The sequence below is a fragment of the Myripristis murdjan genome, chromosome 21, assembly GCF_902150065.1.
Source record: "Myripristis murdjan chromosome 21, fMyrMur1.1, whole genome shotgun sequence".
NCBI classification, from domain to species: Eukaryota; Metazoa; Chordata; class Actinopteri; order Holocentriformes; family Holocentridae; genus Myripristis; species Myripristis murdjan.
Window position 1 is genome coordinate 22,544,953 of NC_044000.1, and position 18,987 is coordinate 22,563,939.

At 43.0% G+C, this 18,987-nt stretch overlaps 1 protein-coding gene across 2 annotated transcripts; it reads right to left on the minus strand.

Moving 5' to 3' along the window:
• Positions 1 to 394: 394 nt before the first annotated feature.
• med14 (mediator complex subunit 14) lies at positions 395 to 15,070 on the minus strand. 2 transcript variants are annotated; one of them, XM_030080738.1, is made up of 29 exons: positions 14,616 to 15,070; positions 13,980 to 14,006; positions 13,775 to 13,880; positions 13,478 to 13,651; positions 12,884 to 13,013; positions 12,599 to 12,727; positions 12,249 to 12,356; positions 11,096 to 11,228; positions 10,720 to 10,870; positions 10,490 to 10,601; positions 9,660 to 9,785; positions 9,377 to 9,455; positions 8,813 to 8,972; positions 8,447 to 8,638; positions 7,750 to 7,884; positions 7,027 to 7,103; positions 6,703 to 6,863; positions 6,215 to 6,361; positions 5,526 to 5,770; positions 4,883 to 5,152; positions 4,199 to 4,433; positions 3,510 to 3,632; positions 3,085 to 3,261; positions 2,707 to 2,945; positions 2,349 to 2,528; positions 2,137 to 2,244; positions 1,740 to 1,865; positions 1,415 to 1,604; positions 395 to 1,224 (listed from the first exon to the last, which is right to left on the minus strand). In XM_030080738.1, the coding sequence occupies exons 1-29, from the start codon at positions 14,789 to 14,791 to the stop codon at positions 1,151 to 1,153; spliced, it is 4,290 nt and encodes a 1,429-aa protein (XP_029936598.1). In that variant the 5' UTR covers positions 14,792 to 15,070; the 3' UTR covers positions 395 to 1,150. The 2 variants fall into 2 exon arrangements, with proteins under 2 accessions (XP_029936598.1, XP_029936599.1); XM_030080739.1 differs by lacking the exon at positions 3,510 to 3,632.
• Positions 15,071 to 18,987: the final 3,917 nt, after the last annotated feature.

An 18,987-nucleotide genomic window follows, 5' to 3' on the forward strand; every position in this document is an offset into this window, starting at 1 on the left:
TAAACGCCGACAAAATGCTCGTCGTCTACAATTTTTCTTCTCTTCGCAGGCAGCGCGGCTCATAGGGAATCGAGAGGTGAAGAGCCGTCCTTGAGTCCGGAGTATCTAGGTAGGTGTTGGCCAGCCTGATGAGATGAACCCATGCCCACGCCCTTCACAGCACGTTTGCGGTCTTGAACGCCGCTTTCATTGAGGAACACTTTGTGAATGATGTCATGTTTTGGGGGGTGAGGATCACTGGATCACTCGGTTGAGGGGTGGCAGTCTGCATCACGTATTGTCTACAGGTTTATCCCAGTGCTAAACAAATAAATATATAAACGGGAGGAATAAAAAGAGCCCGTGCCTTGCCTTATTTTATCATTGCCAATTGAAGATGCTCAAAGCAAACATGTCAGCTCTGGGCTTGGTTTATTAAGTAATCAAAGACAGACAAGAGGTCTCAGATTCTTCATTCAGGACTCAAAAGCAGTCTTAATAAAATACAGCTGGCTTAGAAACTTTGTCACAGTTTTACAGTATCCAAAGTGACAGCTCCAAATAAAAACGCTGAGGTTTTGACATAGTAAAGGGAAGAATACATTTAAATAGTGTGCTAAGAAAGAATATATCTCCTGACACCATAACAGTATCGATCTGGCATTTTATATATATATGTATATATAAAAAAAGAATGTAAAGACAATCTCTAGCAAAATTCTAATTCAAACTGTGTAGGATTCTTTTCAACACTCATATATACAACAATGTACATCTTTTGGTAAACAACCATAATTTCAATAGATAATCCTTTGTTTAGAAGTGCACCTGAAGGAAAAAAAATAACATGTGTCATAATGTTTTGCATCAAATGCCTCCCTCTCTCATGATACACCTCCATGGCCACCGTTGTTTCTTTGAGTCACAATGACTTTTATCAAGAATAAACACTGTGTTTTACAAATCTGCATAATTCACTCCCTTTTGTAGCAGGAACTATACATCAAGTTGAAGTCCACTGGCTGAAGCACAGAGAACATATGTTGCATTTTGACATCTTGGGACCACAGTTAATGTCCTGCGACTCTCACTCTCACTCATTCCTTCTAACTCAGTCACAGAAGGGACTTCATCCAGTTGAGATCCAGTACTGGCTATGGATTTACTGTTGCTACTGACGACCACCAGGGGGTAGGGTGAGATTGGCCATCAGCTCATGAACAGAGGCAAATATTGTACACTCGCCTGAGGAGAAAAAACAAAACAAATCAACAACCCAGTGTTAACAAAGGCATCCAGCATCAAAGGCGAGATAACAGAAGTGTGGGAGTATTGTGCTTGATAATTTATCTGTGCATCATTGCTGCTCAAACAGATACTTCTCCCTGTGTAATCCAAGTATAGCAGCTTATTCTGTGTGTGTTCGCAGACTCACCCTGTCTGGCAGGATGCAGCTCATTGAACCTCTTCAGGATGTTGGAGACCATGAGGGCTGCAGCCCCAGAGGAGCTGTGCTGTCTGGGGATGTCGGCCTGCTGAGTGAGGCCTGTGGCCATGTCGTAAACAATGGGCACGATGATGCTCACAGGCTCCTGAGGCACAGGGATACGCTGCGTCAGCTGGAGCTGAGGGCCAAAGCACACAGAAGCGGCAGGGTCAGGTAAGAGAACACGTTTCTAAAGAACATTTCAGGCTGACAGAGGTCTATGATTGTGTCCTGTGTAACTGAAGGTAGATGGTGGGGCACTGCCAAAACTTACAAAGAAGAGCATCTTGGACTTGAGCACCACAGCGATGGTGCCAGGAGGGGCGATGGGAGGAGCGCTGGGAGGTATGGTCAGACAGAACTGGACGTTCCACTTCAACTGGCCAGCCTGGTCAGGGAACTGCATGGAGGAAGAGATGTGGGGGGCGTGAGATGTACACAGACATTTGAAATGTGCTATTTACTCACTTTTCCTGCAGTGTCCTGGTATTGACCAACAGCACCACATCTACTAGGACATCTGCATGTGGTTGTGTGCAGGCAGTCATGAATGTGTACACATTGTCAGACACACACAATCATTGACCCTGTTTCTTGCAGCATATCTTATACTTGTTCTATTTGTTTTTGTTATCCACATTCCCACTTTTGAGACAAATAGGCCCACCCACCAGTTCGAGCTTCATGATGCGTACGCAGTCCCTGAGAATGTTAGTCGGAGCCCCCAGCAGCTTTGTGAAGGCATTCAGAGTGTTGTACTTGAAAGGAGGGCCAGCCACCTAGAAAAGGGGACACAATATGGGTCAATACCTCAATTACATAGGTATGCATGATAGCAAGCACGGTATGTGATCGACAGTAAATGCATGATTCCTGCACCTACCCGGGTCTCAAAGAACTTCTCCAATACTTGCAGCTCCTCCTGGGACCAGGGACCAGCATTCTCTGGAGTGACTTTGAGCTGCAGCGTCTGGTAGTTCTTGGGGTTGAGAGCAACACGGCACTTCAGCACCTCCGTCTTGAACATGATCACCCCAGGCTCATTGGAGTTCACAATGGACAACTGGAGCAGAGGTTAAAAAGGAGAGGAGAAGAGGAAAAAGGAGTACAAACTGAGCATCATTTGGGGAAAGAACAATCAGTCCAAAAGAGAGATCTCCCAATTACATTTGAGCTGTATGAAACACAATGAGAGCAAAGTACAGACTGAAACTGAAAGAGATGGCTTATGTGGCACTCACGTTGGGCTCTTGCTGAATGATCCTCTGCAGGTGGCGTCTCATGATAACTGAACCCAGGAAGCGCTCCAGTGGTGAGCAGAGGTAGCTTCCTGCCAGGCCTGGCACCAGGCAGGGCGTGGGTGAGGGGAGCAGAAGTACATGCAAGGCATTGTGGGTGAGAATGGTAGGGATGGAGGCCGCCCAGGGGCGCTGAGGTAGCTTGCGGGGTGGAGGCATACTGCTGGGCATGACCTGGGAACCTGAAAGAGAAAGGAAGAAGACATGCACCAAAGTTCATTTATGAACAAATTAGAAGGAAAAAAATATACTAGATGGTTTTTAATTTCAAATTATCCATATTCAAAACGTTTGGGTTATGAGAGGTAATCGTGCACTTACTGGTTCCAGCACGTGGTGAATGGGGATCAGGGATGGGCGAGTGCAGCGAGGGGTTTCCAGGGGACATGCCATGAATGCGTGCACCAGGTGAAGGCCCCGAGACCTGGGGTGAGCCCGGCCACTGGCCCCTCTGGCTAGGAGACATCATGGCATATGGAGAGCTGGGGTCCAGAGCACCTAGGAAAAAAAAACAGTCATTAGCCACATAATGGAACTGGCTTCCAAACAACAAACACTGTCAGATGCATGCACTACTGTGTGCCCTGTATTTACCCTTATATCAGGCCTTCTGTTATGTGCTGGCTAAGAAGAAAGGAAGACATTTAGTTCAGCCCGTTCCAGCCCTAGCCAGCCCTTGCCCAGCCCAGCTGTCTGCAGACCAGAATCCACACCCAGCCAGCATTTATGGCTACCCTGCCACTTACCGTGGGGGCTGGCAAAGCTGGTCTGGCCCATGGCTATGCCGAGAGAGGAGGGAGACGGGGTGGGCCCAAAAGGAGAAGGTGCCCTCAGAGCTCCGCTAGGGGAGCCGGAGGCATGGATGTTCCCTGCACACATGCACACGCACGCACACACACACACACACAAACACCAAAGGGCTCGTCAGACTCAAGTAGAGGTTGACAAGTTCTCCTCTCTCTCTCTCTCACATGCACACATACACTCATGTACACACACACTAAAGCTGGGCGGAGGGCTGTTGTCTCTGGCTGGCGGGCTGAGATGAAGCAGGATGGAAGGCGCAAACTGACTGCATGCTTTGTTCCCCCAAGGCTATGAGGTGTGTGTTTAATGTTGCATGATATTAACATAATTGATCTAATGATTTCACAAAATTAAAACGGGCACACACATATTGTTGCTCTCCTTCTTTCTCTCTCGCGCATACTACTTACTCTTACTTCAAACACAAGCACACAAACAGGTGGCAGGGTGATTGATGAGAGTGATCTGATTTATTCAAAAACAGAGCGACATGATTAATGCTGTATGGTGGGCTTAGAAGCTCAGGTGGTACAAACAGCACAGGCCACCACTCGCTCACACACATGTGCATACTGTTCTGCAGAAGTACCACACATCCCCTCCCAAACACAGCTCTAGATGGCCTTACCTGGAGACTGGGTGGGCATCATGGATGGCGAAGGAGCTACGTTAGCATGGTAAGGTGTAGGTGGTGAAGTGAGTGGAGGATATACACCCCCTGCACCTCCTCTCATGGGCTGTTGCAACTGGTTCACCAGGCTGTCTATCACATCTACACCCACTGGGGAAGGTGGGTTATCATCTTCATTAACAGATCTCCTGCGAGCGTCCTGATTACTGTCCACAAACATGTTCAGAAACGTCTACAGATGGGAAACAGATGATAGACAAAAGTTAAATGAGATGGTTTAAGTTCTTGGTTCCAGCCTAACAGTATTCAGTTAATTTCCTAGCCAATGAGATCTGACTACTTAAATATCTGGGTCAACCATCAGAGAAAGGGTTGACCAGTCTAAATGAGCCCTGAATAACAACCTGTTAAAAAATCACAGTTGAGACCTGGGGTTCAGCTTTGCTCCACTAGATGCATAATTAAGTTCAGTACTTAATCAATATTATCAGGCCAAAATTTTGGAGTTTAGATGGACTGAGATAAACATTCTGTCATATTAGTTGATCATGTGTGGAAAAAAATATAGTGCATTTGAAAGGCCTTTACTACCAGGTACAATACTTATAACTAAGCTTCTCTCCTGTCCCGCTTTCAAGTATGGCACTCAACGGTCATGCTTTGCCTCTGTGCCTGGCATACCTTGAGTCCTGGGGCAGGGTAGAAGCCCTCAACAATCTTAGTGTTGTCAAAGAGGCTGTAGGCTCCATCTCGGATAGCCACCACCCCACGGCTGCGACAGTAGATGTCTATGCAGTACATGTTGCGGAAGGCCAGGCGAATGTGCGTGGGTGACTGGGGCAGGATGGAGAAGCACTGGTAGGCAGTGTTGGTGCGCTGGGTCAGGCCCAGCATGGGCACCGTTGGCAGCTTGTTGATCGCATTAAGGGGAGCAAGTGTGTCAGACAGCACCTGGAGAAGAGAGTGGAAACACAAAACTGATCATAATTTTGAAAATCAAATAACTGTTTCAGCAATGAAAATCATAGGTACATCCCAAAAAGATATGCAACTAGAATAATAAAGTTTTTAACTACTTGGAGAACCAGATAAGTGGAACAATTCAATGAATTTCAGAAAGCTTACGGAAAGAACTTCAAAGTCAATTTAGGATATTTGCTGTCATCGGACATACTTACATTGTCCTGATGTGTTAAGCCCGACTCATTGGCTGTTCACAAGTTTAAAATACTGGGCTTAACAAATACAACTAAGATAAATACCAGACTAGTGACCCAGTTGTAGCAAATGTGTTTGTGTACTGTGCATCCTTTTTTGTCTGTACCTGCAGTAGCTGCACCACGTTTGGGCTCTTGTTGAACATTTCCTGCAGCTGGTGGAGGATGATGTTGTGGCAGTTGGAGCAGCCAGAGTTGGGCCCCACCGTGCCAAGGGCCAGGTGGAAACGCTGGGTGCTGGAGTTCCACTGGATGGTGACAGAGCTGCCCTTTGTGCTGCCATAGCAGAGCACCAGCTTACGATAGTTATATAGCCGGATCTCTGAGAACAGGCTCAGGTAAGATGGCATCTCTGGATGGAAACAGACACAATGTGTATCCACGTTAGAGGAACTGGTTTGGTGTGGTGAATTCTTAGCCTGCGAATCGCACCATAATGCATTTATACTGCTACAAACCCATGTGCAGAGGTCTATGCAATGATCCCATGACTCAAATGAGGTGGCATGATTAGGTCATAATATTACTGCATGGATTCTCATTCTAACTTTGACTGACTAATGAAATGTTTTCACCACAAAAAACTGATACAGTAAATAAAATAGCAATAATATTTGTTTAGCTCAGTCCTACATAGTAAACATATAAGCATCGCCTTCATTACAACACAGTATTTGCAACTCATTGATACACCAATAATAAGTTTACGAATATGAAATGAACCAACTTGCATCTGAGAGAAATGTGTGCAAATCATTCCGTGTTATCTTGACCTTAGAAATGAGCATACACGTACCTGGTAGTGCACGTGAAAATTCAAGGACACACTGGTAGAGCTGACTGATGGAGCTCCAGTCATTGAGGAACATCTCCACCACCTTCCTCCCACCCACTGGTTCTGACAGTGGGTTTTCATAGGTCAGATACACATGCCGTGTGGACGCTAATACGACAGAGAGAGAAATAATACATTTAAAGATCGAGCCATACAGCGGGTACAGACAATCCAACTTATTCAAATAGTGGCCATATCTGATTTTTGTCATACTTTGATTGGGACACACCAGACAAAAGACAGCAGAGCAGATGTTAGCAATGGTAGACTCAACTGATGTTCAACAGATGCCAGTGGTAAATCGATAATGTTGGCTACTATCAGCAGTTAACAATTCTATGCTACTGCATATGACCAATAGCTAAATGGCTACAGTGAGTATTAACTCATCAGCTTTCAGTGGTGCTGTGGAGAAAGTTCACTGTGTGTGTGAGTTTGCTTACACACACCTTGTTCTTTGCTGTTTGTGCTATTCAGAGGGCAGTTGGCCAGCACTAGCTCAGCCACCCAGGTCCGGTTGTTCCTGCCCTGCAGGCGGAAGGTGCAATCTAACAGAGAGCGTGCCAGAGCTCTCCTGGTCTCCTCTCCTACACCTTTACAAGGAGGAATCCTGGAGAGAGGTGGAAATTCATCAATACATTTTAGAGGCAAAATATTACTGGCAAAATTTACTGTTTATTTGTTTTTTAAGAAAATGTTGTTCCAATTTAGCTATGATTTTGTGTGTTTGAAAAATGCATGCATATTTTAATGTTTGCAACTGTGCGTATTACTTGAGGAGGCGTATGGCGTGACTGCAGCCGTCTCCCTCCACCTGGACACCCTGGTTCGGGATCTCCATGTTAGACAGCTAGACACAAACAAAGAAGAAAAGAGAAATGCACATGCATATATTTGTCTGTGACCACAAGCCAAGGAGTGGAAGGAAGATTAAAAACACAGCTGGAGTCAAGAATATCAGACAGAGAATGAGAGTGGATGAATGGCTTGATGTGAAACTTGTATATAATCTGGAGCTGCAACTGACAATTATTTTCATTATCAATTTGGTCCATAAAATGTCAGAAAATTGTGAAAAATGTTCATCACTATTTCCCACAGTCCAAGGTGACGTCCTCAAATGCCTTGTTTTGTCCTACCCAACAGTCCACAACCCAAAAATATATAGTTTACTGTCATACAGCACTAAAGAAACCAGAAAGTATTCATATTTGGGAAGTTAAAAATCAGGGAATTTGGATTTTTTTTTCTTAAAAATGACTCAAAACGATTAACTGGTTATCAAAGTAGTTTAACAGTTGGCAACTAATGGATTATTCGACTAACTGTTGCAGCTCTAATATAATGAGCAGGAAGAAATGGTGAATGTATTACTAACAGCTGTACCAGCCACTTACAACAAAAAAACACAAGCTAAGTCAGTGACTGTCACCCTAGATGTTTCAAAACATACAGACTAAAATAGGCTGACTGAATTCCTCGGAACAGAGACATACCTCTGCTCTGAGGCCAATGAATGGCATGTTGGTGTCACACATGGCCACAAGGTGAGCCAGCTCCTTGTTGAAAGCACACATTTCCCCAGAGCGCTTGGGTTTCTTTGGCTCCAGGGCTCCCTGGTCTCCAGACAGCTACAGTACAACAGAGAAGAAAGACACTGTAAACAAAACATGTATATTTAAAATATTTACCAAGAAAAATTAATCAGCCCTGCTTTATATTCACATAATTAGGACATATTCACACTTGCGCCATGCCTTACTCGAGGACACCTTGTAGTAGAGCCTGACCAAATGTATTGTCTTGTTAATACTGGCCGAAGGGGTGACAGTACATAATGCAGTAAAAAGCACTTTAGGTCACTTAAAAACAGTGTTATCACTAGTTTGTTTGGCAGACTGCATCGTTTGCAATATTTCAGATAGCACATGAGTTGGCAGAGTAGCGTATCACAGCTGAGCAGTTGGTTGTGAGGATTGTGATGACAGGTTTATTTTTCTACTGTAATATATCTAGCCTCCACTATTACAACTATCTGATTACAATTTGATGATTCCTTGCTACAAATGTCTTTTTATGTATTCAAAAAATAATTGGTCAGTATATATCATTAACTGAAGTTCTTGGCTTCTAAAAATGATAATGGAATCGGACTTAAAAATCCTGTATTGGTCAGGCTGCAACTGACTCTACCTTTCTTTTGGTCCCAGGGCGGAAGCCTTTCCCCGTGGTGTCCTGGACAAGCTGTTCCAGGTTAGGCTTGAAGTGTTGTAGGAGCTGGGCACATGGAGGTCCGTCCTCTCCCTCCAACTGTGACACAGACAGGAAGGAGTATTTGTACTCCAACTCAGTGGGATTGCCAGCCACATCCAGCATCTCCACCACCTGGAGAGAAGGATGGAATAGGGGTAGGGAAGAGAGGAGAGGAAAAGATGCAGGAGAATGATAAAGATGGAGAAAGAAGGTGGGGTTGTATCAAGAAAGCACAGACAATGGCACAATGATCTGAGATTGTCATTTCAATTTTGCCCTTTCAAAAAGTATTGTAATGTAACTCACTATGTAGTACTGTGGTAGCCGTGTGAGTTTGATGAAGAGTTTGTGTTTGGATAAGCTGCCAACAGGGTGAGAGGCTGCGTTGGACAGGTGGAGGACGTCGGTGCACACAGTGGGAAGGTGCTTCATTGACTGTCGACAGCGCTGTTCCCCCAGCCAGAACCTGGACAGAAAGGAGAGCGTGTGACAGAATGAAAGCTGAGTTGAATGGTCCCGGGTGTTCAGCAGCACTCATTCTCACTTCATTCATGCTGTGCGCTGGTGCGAGTCTCTTGCTGCCTTGGCAAGTCATGTCCACAGCCATCTCACAACTTACCTAGCCAAATGCTATTTCCATAATCTCATCACTCACTTTCACATGCCTGCCAACACTGACTGATTGCGTCTAGAGACTTTTTTTTGACAGGCCAGCGGCAGGCGTCAGACTCGGGCTTACACTGTCAGCTCTTTACTCTGCGTCATCGGAGTGCGAATTGCCTCTATTAAACTTAGCCTGTACGAAAACATTTAATTAACAAAATAACACTGACACCTGGTTCAAGCTGACATATAAGGAGGGGAATTTACTTTAGCTGTTGAAGCCAAGATATGATGCGTTTCATGTCATCATTGATGGTCTTCTCGATGTCATCCAGCATGGACTGATCTGTAGAGGGAGAATATGAAGATTTTACAAATTAATAACAACAGGACAGTGCTCCGATGTTCCCTCTGTATTTATGCTCAGTAGAAGAATAACTGGGACCAACACGGACTAATGAGAAACTAAAACTACCCATTGCTTGATTACCTTACAGAGGAAAGATGGTGCTCTGTTTGTAAAGTTTTGAATCTGTTTTCTCCTACTTACCAATTCCATACAGCATGGGCTGGAACATCCCCGAGTGAAGGTCAACAAAGATGTGTAGGCACTCTGAGCGACCACAGGGCTCCAGTATTGGAATAACAAGAGTGGGCAAAGCAGTCTCGATGAATGCTGAAACAGGAGAACACACACCTTAATGGCCTCATACATTCAAGCTGCCTCCACATGATCAGCGGTAAAACCATGGGGAGTGTGATGTCGCCCAACCCTGCATCAGTGCTTCCTCTGGCGGTGCACATAGCTTGTATTTTCCGCTTAGCACTAAGCTCAAAGTTCAATATATTTCAACACTGACCCGTTTGCTGGCAACCTTTCAAAGAGCGTCTAAACAGAATCAAGATACCAACAGCCAAAACTGAATGCCTTGTGTTATATGCCGTTAATTAAAAAAATATATATATATGACGACTCTGGACAAAAAAAAAAAAAACATTGCATTGAGTAGTGAGATGGTGCTACCAGGTTTATTTTCTTATATTACTAACAGCCAGGCCACTGACAGTCGACACTGACTCTGCACCCAACCTAGCAGGGAGCACAGCTCAGACCACTTATGATGTGTGAGCACCTTAATGCTTCTCTTTTAGGTGCCTCGGATGTCACACACTTCTGAAACAAATTCGCTTTAAAACTGAAACAGATTCAAAACAACTTTGGTGGATGATGCATCTTGTTATTGAGATGCAGCATTTGCAGAACAGTGACTAACCTAAGGTGGTCAGGGCTGAGACAACATTTTTTTTTTTACTGTAGATTTGTCCAATATGACTGGGAAAATGTTATTTGAATGGTGAGAGAGAAGAACAGATGCTTACAGTTGTCACTGGGGTTGCTGGCCTTTAGAATAGCCTTCAGTTCCTGTAGCTTCTGATGGGAGCGGGCATGCACACTGTCGATCAAAAGTTTCTCCACTGAGAGATGATCAATCTACAAGATGAGTGGGAGCAGAGTGAAGATGTTACATCATAGGAGATCTGTTCAGCAGGTAATGTTATATATTTTTTTTTATTATGCAGGAAAACATAGAAATGTCCTGGGGTATAACCTTCATAGCTCTCTCCATGAGTTTAGAGTCACATGCAGGGAGAGGAGGTTCATGAGATATCTGCAATGGCTTGGACCCATCTGAATCGTCAATTTTGATGGTGACTTTGTGTACAGATGCAGTGCCTGTTTTCCTACCCAAAACCTGTTGGCTGGAAGAACAAACACAAAACGAAGAGCAGAAGATGAAGGACACAGTGTGACCATTGTAACTAGTCAACCACTGTAACAATTCCACATTCATTCAGATTTTAGGATTAATTTATTTATGTATCTGTTGATTTTAAAAAAGATGCACTGTTCGTGTGAATGTGGCCAGTGTGCACATGGGCATTTGTGTTTATGTCCACATGTTTGAATGAATGTTAAAGTCTTACTTCCAGACAGCAAGTGTGAGGTATTTGGCGGGCAGGTATCTCTCCACCTGCACCAGGTCCCCCCAGCGCTCTCGGATCAGCATAAGGGTCTGTGAGTGCAGCACCTCGAGCTGCAGCGACAGACAGAAGGAGTCTGGATACAACGGATTAAGGAAGACACAGCGTGGGAAAATACTAAGACCAGGAAACCAGAGATATAGTATCATACACATCTAGCCATTAAAATTCAGAGCGCACACCAACACATATCCTCAAGACACATACACTGTGTTTGTAAAATGCACCCTTTTAAAAAGGGCTATTTGTACCAAACACAGACAACTCTTTGAGAGGGTAAGCTGCACCACTAGCTTTGGTGCAGGGGAGGCTAAGCAGAGATGCACTGATTAGCATTGTGATTAGCATGGCCGTGCTCAGCCTGCATGCTTGATTAAGGCCTTTGATGTTAGCATGAATGCTAACAAGCAGTTGTTATTTTTCTCGTGCCTGAAGGCTGACAGACTTTTAAGAAGGGCTACCGTTTATCGTTTAACAACCAAGTGATGAGCAATAGGCGTCTGACTGTACAGTGAAAACAAATCCTATGCTTGCCATAAATATAGGTTTGACAACATGACGAATAGCACCATCATAGCGTGACAATCTCAGTGCTATGTTGTGGACTCTGATGCTGACATGACATTATGGTGGTGGCGCTTTGTAACAATGTAGTTTGCAGCTGTAATTTTCCTAAAGCAACTGATGAAAAATGATCTATTTCCAATTATCCACAGCCATCAGAGGCAGGCTTCCATGGGAAATTAATTACCTCACATCGTAAAATGGCTGAGCAACAGGTTATAATTTCAAAATTATTGCTCTTCTTTCTTATTGATAACAAAAAGCTGTTATGTTATTAGAGCTTGAAAGAGGGAAAAGGTGGCCAGGAAGGATGCTGTTCTGCAGCTGTGTTGCTCATTGGAATGCTGTGAGTGTATGCTTGACCAGTCAATACTCTATATGCTTTGACACACACACACACACACACACACACACAGGCGCCCTGCTGCAGTAGTTCACACCAGATTGGGACCCAATCCAAGTGACTGCAGGAGCGGAAAGAGGAAAATGCGCGTGGAGGAAAAAAAAAATCAGACACACAAAGAAAGGATACGCAAGCAGTTGTACATGTCCTGTAGGGGTTTCTCATCTGCAAACAGACGTGCCTGGACCAGCTCGTGGATAAAGTTCACCTGCATACTGTGGACCAGGGCTCGGCCATCTGTGTGTACAGAAAGAGAGAAGGGTGGAAAAAGGAGAGGACAGGGTGAAATAAATACAAATACATAAATAAAGGAAGGCCAAGTGAGACTGGGCTAGAACTTGGCTTAAAAAAATGCAGAGGAAGAAACTAGCAGAACAATGTACGGTGCCAATCAACCTGTCAACAGTTTCTCTGCTCCACAAGTACTTTCCTTGCTCCCACTGTGGTGTGCAGCAGAGCGGGATGTGTGCTTGTCTTACCTCCAGTTTCCTTGTCCTCCACCAGAATCTCCAGCTTCAGCAGCCTCCAGGGAATATCTGGGTCATCGCCCATCACTGTCAAGGTGGCCTCAAACTCTCCTTCCACGCGAAACTTCACACGCCCGTTAGCTACACAGACACACACAGACACATACATCTTCTCATCACCAACAATATTCAATGGCAACTTGTTTTGAGGAGCCATTACTGCTCCTCAGCAGCAAATGTCAAGCAGCTGAAATGTTCAGGAGTGGATGAGTGTGTGTGTTTACAAGAGCTACTTACCCACTGTGAGGTTGGCTAGCTGAGGGGGTAAGTCTGTGGTGACAAGGCGGTGCCGTAGAATCTGATTGAGCTGGTTCAGGGTGGTCTGCTTCTCGGCTTTAGTAATGGGATCTGGAGGAATTATTTTATCCTACACACATACACACAGAGGCACATTAATAGAGTGGTAACCTAACTAACTAGTTAACACCTTACATTTCATTTCACAAGAGTCTTTAAAACCAGACTATGAACTAGGACCTCATGGGAGGAGTAGGACCCAGGGATATAACAGTATTGTTATTTTGAGGCTGCTACCAATCTCTGATATCCTCCCAACCATAACACTTAGCACTAATACCAAAACCAATATGCTTTTTTGTAAAAATCATTGTATAAATGCAGGTGCAAACCAGGTGAAACTTTTTTCAGAAGTCTTCCAAGAAAATGAAGTGGGTTTTTTTTCTACATTTTACTCAGTTTATAATGTGGAATTTGACAGGAAAATTAATGTTGGACAAATAAAGAGATTGCTTTTGAAAGCTGAAACGGACTAATATCGATTTCTGTCAATACATCTGTGCATCCCTGGAAGAACCATAAACACAAACTTACTCGTATGCATGTGGGCAGGCGTGGGTAGGATCCTGTGGTGAGCACATCTATGGCAAAAGGGATGGCAAAACTGGGCAAACGGGCGTGTACCAGGGCATCTCTGGCCAGTGATGCCAGCCTATCAGCCGTATCCACAAACAGAATGGCCTGCTGGTCCAGGAAGCTGGAGATCATCTGTTGCCATGGAAACCAGAGGGAGGAGATGAGTGTAAGTTGATTTTCTGTTGATATGAGGAAGAGGCCCAGAAGCAGTGCAATTTCTTGACGCTTAAGATGTAAATATTCAGCGAAACATACCGCACACTTTTCCACTTTTCCTGCATTGCTTGCCCACTTCACCAGGGCTAAGAGACGCACAAAGAGCTGCCTGGTGCGACTGGCAAACTGGACGATTTCAATTTTCCTGGAAAATAAAGGAAGACGAGGTCACATACAAACTTTTTCCTTTAATGAAAAGGTGAACGAGGGACCAGTGATGTGAATGAGATTTGGTGAAACCTACCTCTCCATGTCGGTTTTTCTGGGAAGTCTGAAAGAGGGACATCAACACGTCATTAGCCACCAATGCCATCATTTTGTAAGTATGGTAACATCCTAACCTATTCCCTGCCTCCAACCCTGTGCATCTCCCCGGTTTGTCTGTATAAATAGATAACACACCTCAGACCTTTTCTGTTAGCACTGGGGGAGAAAGGGATCTGGGGTGAGGAGAAACTGGCAAGAGGAAAGTAGACTGATCTACCTGGCTCATCATCAGCTTGGCAACCAGCTAGTGTACCAGGTAGATATCACATCACACCCAACACTAACTATCTTATTTCTCACAGCACTAAAAGACACTAGAGGACATCAAATTATGTGGTGGGCCTATTTAGAGACGCTCAAATCAATCATTGCCTTTGCAAAGTTACACTGATGAGCTTTTTCGCAGCTGATGCATATCAAAAGAGCCCTCTTCACCTCTTGCTAAACTGCAAACACTGACTGTAGACAACCAAATCTGGCGTATGATTTAATGAATAAGGGGAGAGGGGTGATGAGAGAGCCTTCAGTGGGTAAGATAGCTAGCTGGTTAGCCTGCTAGTTACCCTAGTTAGCTTTTCTGTTTGGGCCTAACGTTAGCTCAACTGTTACTTACAGTTCAGCCAGCAGGGTAATTTCATGGTAGGTCCTCTGGAGAAGAAACTCAATCAGCAGGCTGAGTCGGACCCCTTGTGTGGCTGGGGCCCCGGGTGGAGGTGGCTGGGGACCCGAGGCTATGGGACCCCCGAGCGGGACCAGCTGCCCATCTGACCCAATCTGCACCGGAGCCATTTTACAATGACGATACGAGCTAGCTACGGCGATGCACACCTACCGCTAACACGGAAAACTACGGAGTCGTCCTAACTTCCCGTCAAAAGAAACAAATACGTATAGTCGGTCTCACAACATTTCTTTACCGAAACGGTTTTCTCTTATGGGGTTGGGTTTCCTTGTTTAGTACAAAAGTAGATAAATACAGCCAATTTGGTAACTCATTACGGAGAGCATTCAGCGCCGTTCAGCCGCCATCTTTGCTGTCGGGATTGATCGGCTCTGGTGGGAGAGAAAACCCTGATGGGACTCACTGAGGAGTGGGAGTCTCCCTCCGCACAGGCCCCTTCCCTCCTGTCAGCCCAGTTTAGGCCACTGCTTCCCAAACTGGGGTCCTTCAGAGGACCTCCGAGGCCAAAAATAATTTAGCAGAATTTAATCACAGCCTTACAGTGCGTAAAGAATTGACATGTTGTGGCGTTACCTTCAAATTTACAAACATTTCTTATCAAATCGAAAATAATAGGAGGGTTAAATAGGCCTATTTGAGTTCACCTGTCTGTTTTAGGATAATGTTGATCCTTTTGACATAAAGGTAGGTAGGTAGATACTTTATTCATCCCGCAGGAAATTCACATTTTCTTCAGCAGTATCCACAGATTACAGATTAAGTAAATAAAAAAATAGAAAAAAAGAATAAGATCTAAGTATAACAGAATAAGAATAACCTAACAACAGAATAACCTAAGTACAACCCAGTGTGCAAAAAGCAATGTGCAACAAAAAAAAAAAAAAACAGAAAAAAACCGTGTGCATGGGTGTATAAAATGTGCATAGAGGTAGGTCAATGTGCAAATTTAGAAGAAATATACAGTATACACATGATAAATAGCAGTAAGCAATATAAACACTATGAACAAGGATTATAAAAAGATAGGAATATGAACAATTTCAACAGAAGTATAACAGTTAAACAGAAGTAATAACAGTTAAACAGCAGTGGAAAATAAATTCAGTAAATTTAGTATACAACCAATGAAACTGTAAGCACTTTGTGAATGTATTGGCATGAAAACTGTTTTGAAATCCAAGTCTCATAATCACATCGCAAACCCATGCTGAGATATGAATTATATTATGCTGAAAAAAAAAATATTCAGCCCTTGAACCCTTGAGCAAACTCATGGGGATGAAAACTTCAATAGGACTGTGCTGTGCAGTGATACTGCTGTTTTGGCCATAATGCATCATGATTTGAGAACATTAAATTGATATTTGGTTTCATTGTCGGTGTAGCCTACCAGCAGAATGATATCCGTTTTAGAAATTGAATCTATTACAAGTTTAAACACACATAGCAACACAGATTGTCTGGGGTTAATAGTGGCTTGTTATTCCAAGCAAGCGAAGTTTGAATGGTTTGATAAATATGTTTGTGATGCCTCCCAAATGGACAACATGGCCTGGCCTTAATTAATGTAGTGATAACAGTTTATTTGCCAAACTATTACAGCACATTATAACTTAAAAACAGGTCACACCCTTATAATTTGATGGCAGCCATATTGTCGATCCAGCACAATACATATACTACCATATCATGGACTAATTGGGATAATGTCTATGTCAGTGTTCAGGGGCAGCACCAGGATCTAGTGGTTAGCATTGTGGCCTCATCACAGGAATCTTCCTTTTGTGTGTAGTTTGCATGATCTCCTCATGTTCATATGGGTTTCCTCCTGGTGCAAAGACATCCAAGTCAAGTGGAAGAGCCTTACACGCTCTTAACTGCCCACAGTTGTTTATGTCTGTATGTGTGATAGCCAAGTGATGGTCTGTCAAGCTGTTCAGGGTGTTTCCCTGCCTTCTGTCTCATGCAGGAGACAGGCTGCAGCTTCCTGTGACCCTCAAATTGAAATAAGCGGGTAAATACAGTGAGTCAGTAAATTAATTAATTAATTAATTGCAGACAATAAATCCATTTAATGAAGCCTTCACCAGTATCAACCTTAGTGCACATTGTCTTCTATGTGGCAACCTAACAACGATGAAATGAATACTTAATTGCCTCAACATATCACCATAGAGTTTAAATAGCTTCATAAAATAAATGAACATCTACAACCCTTTTCTGTGACTAAAACTAAATTAATAAGGCAAATGTTACATATATGTGAGCTAGATGCTTCATAAATTTACTTGTTCATATATTTGCAAGAAGCTCCCAACTGCAGCATTACCATACATTACTCCCATAAACTTGTTAATCACATGATCTATCAAGAAACAAATGTTCGGTCTGGTAAGATAAAACATCATTGGCATTTTTAGGTCATAATACAATTTGTATATATATGTAGTTTAAATTGATTGAGTTTAATTCTGAAAGTGCATTCATCTCCCATGTCTTCTTGTGTGGTACTGACAGTTTGCAAGATGCAAAAAGATTGTTGACTGATTAAGACACGTCCTGAGATGGAGACAAAGTGGTTTTCTTTCAAGAACATGATAAGGAAGTAATGCATTAAACATAAGGAAAAAATCCTGGGAAACACACACACATACACTCACACATGCAGTGAGTCAGCAGATGAGTTCCTCTCTATCTTTCTGTGATCTCATTTTCCGACTCCCATGCCTTTCTCTCTCTCCCCCTCACTTAATGTGTTGCTGTCCTACTCATATAAGTATTTGGTCAACATTTTTTAGATAAAAAATGTGAGCTTAGTACAGGCCATTTCGGGAATATTTCAAGGGAGGATAATGTGCACGTGCACTGGCACACACACAAGCACGTAACACATGGGGTGTGGCAGGAAGACGACTGACAAACAATGCCATGGCAACTGAAAGGGAAAGTAATCTGACCCCTGAGAGGCAGAGAAATGCAATACAGGCAAGATGAAAGTAGTTTAATATCACACCATGCTGTCAGTTAATCAGATACAAGTGAACTGCACCTCTCCCACCCTCCATAAAGTCAACTGTGGCATATAAGAAAAGCATATTTTCAGTAACAATGCTATAACATTATGGGAGCATAATGGTTTCACTAAGAAGGCTATGTATTAGATGGGACCCAAGATGTTTAACTGTGCAATGATTTATACCTGTATGACTTGACAACAATGCAACAGTGCAACATCCCTGTGAATATATAGGTATACTTTTAACTTTTTTTTTTTTTTTTTTTTTTTTTAGGATTGCTGCACATAGTTACACATAATGCACACACACAAATTTCTAAGGTACATATTTTTTCATTTCTTATTAGTTTTTCTATTTCTTATAATTATTCTTCTCTTGAGAATTTGAGCAACTGCATCAACTGACCTAATTTCCCCTTGGGAATCAATAAAGTATTTCAGATTCTGAGGATGCACAGTGGCTTGGCTGACACTCTTTATCATCCACTGCAGTTTAAAATGAGTGAGAATGCAGGGGTGCAGTATCTAGATTATGGACACCTATAGGACAAAGGTGGTGCAAAATGTTATGCTACCTAATAATTAACGAATGAATAATAATTAACCCCCATTATCTTCAAATTTACTAACATTCTTCATCAGTTGGGGTCAATTTGACCCCAGTAATTTAAAATAATTGTTACAAGTTTATGTGTCAGGTACTACCTAAATAGCCCTGTAAATAAAACATAACCTCCCACACTCAGTCCACTTATACATCAAAATTATTGTGGGAATCATGCTTACCACAATTATGGTTATATATATACACACACACACACACACACACACACACACACACACATATATATATATATATATATATATATATATATATATATATCAACAAATTCGTGTAATTAGTTGATATTTTCTTATGTTTTATACAGCTGAAAAAGAAACACATGCATACAAAATGCGTATAGGACATGTAAAACAGAATTTTCATGTTGGCCCCATTAAAATAGGAAAAGTCATTAAATATGAAGCAAAACAAATAAAACAAACAAACAAACAAGAAATTAGCAAACATTTTAATCATGCATTGCATTTAGAGTCGTTAAACATAGAATGGGGGTCAAATTAACCCCAAAGATAACAGGAGGGTTAATTAATCAACTTTCAATTATAACGGCTACCCCGTGCGATAGGAGGCGGTAAAGTCAAGTGCTCCACCTCGCCTGTGCCTTTCTACTCTGGTTTGAATTAAATAATGGAGTTGTAAATCCTTGCCGGAGCCGGAGTCAC